The sequence below is a fragment of the Prionailurus viverrinus genome, chromosome B2 (assembly GCF_022837055.1).
Source record: "Prionailurus viverrinus isolate Anna chromosome B2, UM_Priviv_1.0, whole genome shotgun sequence".
Classification (NCBI taxonomy): domain Eukaryota; kingdom Metazoa; phylum Chordata; class Mammalia; order Carnivora; family Felidae; genus Prionailurus; species Prionailurus viverrinus.
Genome location: NC_062565.1, coordinates 32,206,320 through 32,215,347, shown reverse-complemented (window position 1 = coordinate 32,215,347; position 9,028 = coordinate 32,206,320). Strand labels below are relative to the sequence as shown.

Sequence of the window (9,028 nt, the reverse complement as noted above, 5' to 3'; positions counted from 1 at the left end):
TCCTTCCCGCACGCGACCCGCCGGCGGTTGGGCCGGATGCAGGAAGTTTCTAATTGGCTGAGTCGCAGAAGCACCGGGTGAAAAGAGCTCTGCCGGCGGCGCGCCCTAGTCCGGGCGTAGCCAATACCGTACGGCAAAATGGCGGCCCCCAGGTAGTTTGGGACGCCCTGAGGAGGCAAAAGCGCCCCCTACTGGTCACAGGAAAGGGAGCCGCAGACTGTGTGGGCGTCACTGGAGATGGGGGCGGGCCTACCACCACTTCCTGCCGCAGGGTGAGGCCTGGTCCGGGCGCCGTACGACAATATGGCCGCGCCTATGTGGCTATAGGCGGAAACTCGGCGGCTTCCGGTCCAGAGAAGGGCCTGCGGTGGGAGGGGGAAGGAAGGCGGAGGGAACCATGCGAGGTTCTGAGATCAGCAGCGAGGGTCGCCTCGAGAGACCGTTTCAGAGGTGGGGGCCGGACGGTGTGGGGAGCGAAGGCGGGGGCGGGAATGTCGAGGGAGAGGTATTGGGGAGTCCCGGGCGCTGAGTCTGAGGGACAAGCTATGGTACCTTCCTTCCTATCCCTGAAGGGGAGTGGGGTGGCCGGGGGCCGAACTGGGGGAGGGGGACTTGGCGGGAAGCTCATCTAGAGGAAGGGGTCAGACGCCAGGTTGGGATTTAAGAGGAATCGGGACAGCTCACTGCTGGGCTCACAATCGGTTACAGGTCACAGAGAGAGAATGGGGGAAATTCGGGTGGGGTAAGAGGGAGGGGATTGAGGTGAGATCTCTCCAACCTGACGCCCCGGTTTGAGGAGCCCCGTCGGAGGGCGGAGTATGAAGATAATTCAAGGAGGAGAAAGGGGAATGGATTATTGGGAGGGAACCTCCTTCACCTCAGAGAGTCTAGGAGTTGGGGGTGATCCTTCAGGATGGGATGAGGGTGTGGATTTGACGTGTTTGAGAGCGAAACGGGGAAGGCTCAGGAGGTGGTGCTGCCGGGGGTGTGGTATCTGCGAGGGAACGTCGAGGGAATCTGGAGTGCAATGTGGGAGGCGGTCCAGGGGTTGGAAGAATCAACTTGGCAAGTATGAGAATTGGGGAAATGAATGTCTGCGAAGTGGGGCAATGAAACAGAAAGAAAGCTTGGATATCGACAAGAGGGGTGGAGCTGGGGGTGGGGACTTAAGGGTTTCAGGTGGTTTGGGGCTTCCTTATGTAAAGGGCCAGAAAAGCATATGGTACTAACAGTTGCTGGAAGACAGGCAGTTGAGGACACTGTTGGGCAGGGCTGGGTGTTACTGAAACCCAAGAAGATTGGAAAGTGTGTGAGATGAGGGATGGGCTGTGCTGGAGGGGCTCTTTCTGAGGCCCCATCCCCTTCCAGCAGGAGTTCCGAAATCCCCAACACCTCCTCCCTCCGGGGGATTTGATCCCCCATGGCCACCGCTAACAGCATCATCGTGCTGGATGATGATGACGAAGATGAAGCAGCTGCTCAGCCAGGTCCCTCCCACCCACCCCCCAATCCGGCCTCACCCCGGCCAGAAGCCCCTGGCTCCTCTCAGCCCCATGGGGCTGGAGGAAGCAGTAGTTCTGGCGGCAAGAAATGCTACAAGTTGGAGAATGAGAAGCTGTTTGAAGAGGTGAGCTTTAGGGGAGAAGATTCTTGTACCCCAGGGAGGGGGATGGCTGACTGGCTCTCCTGTCCTTTCTTCCCCACTAACCCCACCTCGCCTTCTTTCTCTCAACCCCTCCCCTTGTCTCTTTCCCCCTACCTCTTCCCCTGAATCCTCTAGTTCCTTGAGCTGTGTAAGACGCAGACAGCAGACCACCCTGAGGTGGTCCCATTCCTCTATAACCGGCAGCAGCGTGCCCACTCTCTGTTTTTGGCCTCGGCGGAGTTCTGCAACATCCTCTCTCGGGTCCTATCTCGGGCCCAGAGCCGGCCAGCTAAGCTCTATGTCTACATTAATGAGCTCTGCACTGTTCTCAAAGCCCATTCAGCCAAGAAGAAGCTGAACCTGGCCCCTGCTGCCACCACCTCTAGTGAACCCTCTGGGAATAACCCTCCCACAGACCCCTCCTCGGACCCCACAAATGCCGAGACCACTGCCTCTGAGGCCCCAAGGACCCGTGGTTCCCGGCGGCAGATCCAGCGCTTGGAGCAGCTGCTAGCGCTCTATGTGGCTGAGATCCGGCGGCTGCAGGAAAAGGAGTTGGATCTCTCAGAGTTGGATGACCCAGACTCCACATACCTGCAGGAGGCAAGGTTGAAGCGTAAGCTGATCCGCCTCTTTGGGCGGCTGTGTGAACTCAAAGACTGCTCTTCACTGACGGGCCGTGTCATAGAACAGCGCATCCCCTACCGTGGCACCCGCTACCCAGAGGTTAACAGGCGCATTGAGCGGCTCATCAACAAACCAGGGCCTGATACCTTCCCTGACTATGGAGATGTACTGCGGGCTGTGGAGAAGGCAGCTGCTAGGCACAGCCTCGGCCTCCCACGACAGCAGCTCCAGCTCATGGCTCAGGATGCCTTCCGAGATGTGGGCATCAGGTTACAGGAACGACGCCACCTTGATCTCATCTACAACTTTGGCTGTCACCTCACAGATGACTATAGGCCAGGTAGGGATTAGTGAGATGCCTGTCAACAACCCTTATATGTCAGATGTTTGGTGGAGGGGGGATCTCTCTTGTCCCTTCTTCTAGGGTTTGGGCTGAGTACTCTGACTTTATATCTTCCCACGTAGGCATTGACCCTGCACTGTCAGATCCCGCCCTAGCCCGGCGCCTGCGAGAAAACCGGAGCTTGGCTATGAGCCGGCTGGATGAGGTCATCTCCAAATATGCAATGATGCAAGACAAGAGTGAGGAGGGCGAGAGACAGAAGAGAAGGGCTCGGCTTCCCCAAGCCACCTCTTCCCACTCTGCAGACTCCCCCAAAGCCTCCTTGGATTCTGGTGAGGTATGGAAGGGATAAACCCTTCAGACAGACCTTGTCCTTCCCCTGCACTAGCTAGCAGGGAGTTTAGGGTGACTGACTGGGAAAAGTGCAGAAGGAACCCGAGAACCAGACCCTCTGGGACAAGGGATTCCTTAGAGAAATTCCTTTGTCCCCCAGGGCCCTAGTGGAATGGTGTCCCAGGAATGCCCTACCACCTCCAAGGCTGAGACAGATGACGAAGAAGATGAGGAAAGTGATGAGGAAGAGGAAGAGGAGGAAGAAGAGGAAGAAGAGGAAGAAGAAGAGGAGGAGGCCACAGATTCTGAAGAAGAGGAGGATCTCGAACAGATGCAGGAAGGTCAGGGGGACGATGAAGAGGAGGAGGAGGAGGAGGAGGAGGAGGAAGCAGGTATGTCAAGGAAACAGTCCCCTCATGTGTCGGTTCCCTCTACTCTTTTGGATGTGAACCACCTGTTTGAGACCCTTCCCTCCCTCCTCTCACTCTCAGCAGTATTCTTTCCCTTAGTTCTCATGCTGCCTCTCCCCTCTTTTCTTCTTTTCCAGGTCAGGATGGAGACAAGAGCCCTATGTCCCCACTGCAGCAGATCTCCGCTGAAAAAAACCTGGAATCTAGCAGAGGGATCAGCAAATCTGTGGGGGAGCAGCAGAACAAAGGACTCATAATGTCACCATCTTCACTGTCAGAAGACGCCTTGGCCCCCTCCAGCATAGATGCTGAAAGCAATGGAGAACACCTTGAGGAGTTACCCCTGGAGGAAGAGAGCCCCATGTCTCAGCTCTTTGAGCTCGAGATCGAAGCCTTGCCCCTGGATACCACTCCTTCCCCTGAGGAGAGGGACGTTTCTTCTTCCAGGAAGCAATCAGAGGACCCCCTCACCACTGTCTTGGAGAATGGAGCAGCCATGGTCACCTCCACTTCCTTCAATGGAGGTGTGTCTCCTCACACCTGGGGAGATTCCTGTCCCCCGTGCAAGAAATCCCGGAAGGAGAAGCAAACTGGAGCAGGGTCATTAGGAAACAGGTAACAATGACAAGGAGGAGAAGAGGGAGGCCAAGGACAGATTGCAAGGGGCTTTCTGAGAGTATTGAGGAACTGGGTCTGCTGGGAAGAGACTGGATGATTCCCCTCCGGCCTCAGGCTCTTCATACCCCTCCACATATTTGTGTTTCTGTCCCTAGCTATGTAGAAAGGCAAAGGGCAGTGCATGAGAAGAATGGGAAGAAGGTATCTACCCTGCCCAGCCCACCTTCTCCCTTGACTTCTATGGCCCCAGTTGCTGATTCCTCGACAAGAGTGGACTCTCCTAGCCATGGCCTGGTGACCAGCTCCCTCTGTAGCCCATCTCCAGCCCAGTTGTCCCAAGCCCCCCATTCACAACCCTCCCGGCCTGGTACTTACAAGGTAAGAGGGGGAGGCAGTTGTTTCCTGACTTGTCTTTCATTGTCTGTTCAGTTTCAGGCACTCCATCTGAATTTTGCACCCACCACATCCTCTCTCGACCTTTTTTCTAACCCTAGTTTTTAATCTCTGAGAAACCCTTCCCTTTGCTTCTTTTACCCCTATATTCCAGACGTCTCTTTCTGACTCTGTCTCTCACTCCCTGCAGATGAGTGTGGCCACACAGTGCGATCCAGAGGAGATCATCGTGCTCTCAGACTCTGATTAGCTGCCTCTACCCCCCACTCCCTGCCTCCAAAATGTTTTGGAATAGTATTTGGAGGATGGTGGGAAACAGATGACCGAGGAAGGGATTGGGCTAATCCCCTTTTGGTGGTGTTTCTTTAAAAAAAAAAAAACAAAAAAACAAAACCTTAAGTTTTACACAGAAACATTAATAAACAATAAAGTTCTTTTCTTATTGTATCCCTGTCTTTTCCTTTTCCTTGTTCTACTCTCACAGCCGATTGGCACCGGCTGTTCTCTGGTTCAAGGTTAGCCTGGGCCTGGACTACCCCTGGAGCTGTCCTTTGTAGCCTGTCCTTAGCCTGCCTCTCTTTGAGTTCCCTCGGCTTCAGGCCTTCCGCTTGCCCTCTGCCAGGCACTAAAAAGAAAGAAGAAAGAAAGAAAAAAAGAAAAAGAAATGTGTTCCAGCCTCCCGAATGTGCTTTACTTTCTCACTTCGAGCGGTTGGAGTAAAAAGGCCAATCAGGGGCCGACTCAAGGTTATTTGGCCAATCCAGACCCGGAGGAAGGGGGCGGGGTTTCAGGGGGACTGTCTGAAGCTGGGAGAGCAGGGCGATTAGATCCCGCAAACCTGCTAATGGCCACAGCTCAGGGGCGGAGCCTAAGCAGCGACGGCCAAAACCCTTCGCCAATGGGAAGGGCAGGTTTACGGAATTAAAGGGGAATGAGCGCTTCGGCCGAACCACCAAGTCCTGCGTTTTCAGCAGCGGAAGAGACCTGGTACCTTTAAGGTGGAATGAGACGGCTGTTCTTTAAAGGAGAAGTGGTCTAGTCGGCCGAGTAGTGCCCAGAGGCACGGGCGGGGTACCCGTCTGTGCCTTTAAAGCCGGAGGGGCGGGAGGCGGAGCGGAGGCGGAGGGCGGAGGGAGTCGGCGCAAGATGGCGGCGGGAGGGGCCCAGGCTGCGGCTCTGGCCGCCGAGTGAGGGGCGGGGGGGCCCGGGGGCGCGCGGCCCGGTAAGCGGGGACGCGCGGGGTTGGGGGGCGCCTTCCGGGTGGGAGAGGAGGTCGAAGTAGCGCTTGGGGCGGAGCAGAGGGGGGCGGGGTCCTGTGTGGGCGGGGGTAGGCAAGGGGCGGGGCCGAGAGGGCCACGGGGGTGGGCCTTGAAGAGGCGGGGCCGAAAGGGCCAAGGGGCGTGCCTTGAAGGGGCGGGGCTAGAGGTAAGCTGAGGGGCAAAGGGGCCCTTGCTCCCGACAGAGCTGGGGGGGGGGGGGGGGAGGGCATAGCCTAAAAAGACATGGAGGGAGGGATGGTTTTCGATACAGGAACAGACTTGCCCCCCTCCTAAGAAAAGGTTGCAAAATACCAGTAAGGTAAATTTTGGAAATTCAGGCTTTCAGGCAAATGGGAAATTCCGAGGGGAGGCACCCCACTCCCCAAGAACACCTTATTTCTCTAATCTCCAAGGAAAGAGCACTGGATTAGGAGTCAGGACATCTGTGTTTCCTGGCACTGCCACTTACTGGCTCTGTGACCTTGGATAATCTCGTAATCTTTCCGAGCCTCAGTTTCCTCATCTGTCAAATGGGGTTGAGAGGAATACCTACCTTACAGTGTTGTGGGGAATTACTCGGATAAAGGGTATGAACATGTTTTTAAACTGTAGAGGGAAGGGCTGTGTTATTATGAGATGTTATCATTCTTCTCTCTTTTTCTTCCCAGAGACCCCCCCGGCCGCCCTCCTCCTTCCCTTGTTCCTGTGGCTGGGGGGGTACCCCCTCCCTCCACGCCATGGAGCCATCTCCTCTCTCTCCCAGTGGGGCAGCACTCCCCCTGCCTCTGTCACTGGCCCCACCCCCACTGCCCCTGCCTGCAGCTGCAGTGGTCCACGTGTCCTTCCCTGAGGTGACCAGTGCCCTTCTGGAGTCCCTCAATCAGCAGCGGCTACAGGGCCAGCTCTGCGATGTGTCCATCCGAGTGCAGGGCCGGGAGTTCAGGGCTCATCGTGCTGTCCTGGCTGCCTCCTCCCCTTACTTCCACGACCAGGTTTTACTCAAGGGCATGACCTCCATCTCTCTGCCCAGCGTCATGGACCCGGGCGCCTTCGAGACTGTCTTGGCTTCCGCTTACACTGGTCGCCTCAGCATGGCTGCTGCTGACATTGTCAACTTCCTCACAGTGGGGTCGGTGCTCCAAATGTGGCACATCGTGGATAAGTGCACTGAACTCCTCCGCGAAGGCCGGGCCTCAGCCACCACCACCACCATCACCACTGCTGCTGCCACTTCTGCCACTGTCCCTGGTGCTGGGGTCCCATCGGGGAGTGGGGCCACTGTGGCCCCTGCCACCATGGGCTCTGTGCGCTCCCATGCCTCCAGCCGAGCCAGTGAGAATCAGTCCCCCAGCAGCAGCAACTACTTCAGCCCCCGAGAGTCCACTGATTTCTCATCTTCTTCCCAAGAGGCATTTGCAGCTTCTGCAGTGGGCAGTGGGGAACGTCGAGGAGGTGGCCCTGTATTCCCAGCCCCTGTGGTTGGCAGTGGCGGGGCTACCTCTGGGAAGCTGCTGCTGGAGGCAGATGAGCTCTGCGATGATGGGGATGGGAGAGGTGCTGTGGTCCCTGGGGGTGGGCTCCGGCGGCCCACCTATGCACCCCCCAGCATCATGCCACAGAAACACTGGGTATATGTGAAGCGGGGTGGAAACAGCCCAGCACCGGCACCCCTCGTTCCCCAAGACCCAGATCTGGAAGAGGATGAGGAGGAGGAAGACCTGGTGTTGACCTGTGAGGATGATGAAGATGAAGAGCTTGGGGGTGGCTCCAGGGTTCCCGAGGCTGGAGGACCAGAGGCTACCCTTAGCATAAGTGATGTCCGGACCCTGACTGAGCCACCGGACAAGGGAGAGGAGCAGGTCAATTTCTGTGAGTCCTCCAATGACTTTGGCTCCTATGAGGGTGGGGGTCCTGGGGCGGGGCTTGATGATTCTGGGGGGCCAACCCCTTCCTCCTATGCCCCCTCCCACCCTCCGAGGCCCCTGCTTCCCTTGGACATGCAGGGCAACCAGATCCTGGTCTTCCCATCGTCTTCATCCTCCTCCTCCTCCTCACAGGCCCCAGGCCAGCCACCAGGGAACCAAGCTGAACACGGGGCGGTGACCCTGGGGGGCACCTCAGCAGGGAGCCTGGGCATGCCGGGTGGTGCTGGGGGGACCCCTGGAGGGGCAGGCAGTGGGGATGGGAATAAGATCTTTTTGTGCCACTGTGGGAAGGCCTTCTCCCACAAAAGCATGCGAGATCGGCATGTGAACATGCACCTCAACCTGCGGCCCTTTGACTGCCCCGTGTGCAACAAAAAGTTTAAGATGAAGCACCACCTGACCGAGCACATGAAGACACACACAGGTCTCAAACCCTACGAGTGTGGCGTCTGTGCCAAGAAGTTCATGTGGCGAGACAGCTTCATGCGCCACCGGGGACACTGTGAGCGCCGGCACCGCCTGGGCGGGGGCGGACCCGGACCCGGAGGGCCCGCTGGGCCAGCCCTGCCGCCCAAGAGAGAGTCTCCTGGAGTGGGTGGGGGCAGCGGCGACGAGGCGAGTGGGGCCACACCCCAGTCCAGCCGAAGGGTCTGGTCCCCACCCAGTGTCCACAAGGTGGAGATGGGCTTTGGTGGAGGAGGAGGAACAAACTGAAGGGGGGGCTCCTGGAGGCAGCTTTCGGGGAAGAGGAAACCGGGAGCACCAGCCAGGGGCGCTGTGGCCCTCAGGTGATCTCCCACCACGCTTACTGTCTTCCTTATCTCTACCGGACTTGTATATATTTTGGAGGGGGAACAATGTTGCACCATCGGCCACCCCATTCCATCCCTCAGCCCCTCTCCCACAAAGTATCCCTGGAACTAAGTCCTTCCTTTCCCTCAGCTCCAGACTAGGGCGCATATGGTGGTGGGGGGAGGGAAAGGGGCTATGGAGCATCCTGGAGTCACAGGGTCAAGGGTCAGGTGGTTGTAGTCTGTACCTGAAGTCTGTGTTTGTGTTGTTGTGGGGACCAGGTTTTGAGCCCCACCCTTGTCCTAGAACCTACCCCACCCCGCTAAGGACGTGCCCTTTATTTCCACCCTAATCCCTCCTATCTCTCCTTGGGGGACCTCCAACTGGATTCTCATTGAGGAGGGAGTGAAGACAAGGAGGGAATATAAATCGTAAGAATACAAGGTTTTTATTTTAAATCTTATTTTTTTTAAAATGGTGATTAAAATATTTATTGGTCATTTCACTTGGCTTGCCAACAGCCCCTATGTGTTTGCTGGGGATCCAAAGCAGGTTGGGGAAAGCGGAGTAACGGTTCTCTAGGAAGTAGTTTCTGGAAGGAGGGCACCGAGGGGGAGCCTAGGGTTGGGGAGGGTTTCTGGAAGTGGGTGGTGCTGTGTGGTCCAAGAGGGAGGGGCGGGGCG

At 57.1% G+C, this 9,028-nt stretch overlaps 2 protein-coding genes across 6 annotated transcripts; both read left to right on the top strand.

Moving 5' to 3' along the window:
• Positions 1–334: 334 nt before the first annotated feature.
• On the top strand, positions 335–4,816 carry DAXX (death domain associated protein). 4 transcript variants are annotated; one of them, XM_047858373.1, is made up of 8 exons: positions 335–450; positions 1,372–1,627; positions 1,781–2,612; positions 2,738–2,952; positions 3,109–3,289; positions 3,496–3,973; positions 4,132–4,354; positions 4,560–4,816. In XM_047858373.1, exons 2-8 carry the CDS (start codon positions 1,421–1,423, stop codon positions 4,617–4,619), a joined length of 2,196 nt encoding a protein of 731 aa, XP_047714329.1. In that variant the 5' UTR covers positions 335–450; positions 1,372–1,420; the 3' UTR covers positions 4,620–4,816. The 4 variants fall into 4 exon arrangements, with proteins under 4 accessions (XP_047714329.1, XP_047714326.1, XP_047714327.1 ...); XM_047858370.1 differs by having other exon boundaries at positions 3,109–3,340; XM_047858371.1 differs by having other exon boundaries at positions 351–450; positions 1,369–1,627; positions 3,109–3,340.
• Positions 4,817–5,182: 366 nt separating this feature from the next.
• On the top strand, positions 5,183–8,850 carry ZBTB22 (zinc finger and BTB domain containing 22). 2 transcript variants are annotated; one of them, XM_047858375.1, is made up of 2 exons: positions 5,183–5,367; positions 6,297–8,850. In XM_047858375.1, the coding sequence occupies exon 2, from the start codon at positions 6,366–6,368 to the stop codon at positions 8,265–8,267; it is 1,902 nt and encodes a 633-aa protein (XP_047714331.1). In that variant the 5' UTR covers positions 5,183–5,367; positions 6,297–6,365; the 3' UTR covers positions 8,268–8,850. The 2 variants fall into 2 exon arrangements, with proteins under 2 accessions (XP_047714331.1, XP_047714330.1); XM_047858374.1 differs by lacking the exon at positions 5,183–5,367 and adding an exon at positions 5,477–5,591.
• The last annotated feature ends 178 nt before the right edge of the window (positions 8,851–9,028 follow it).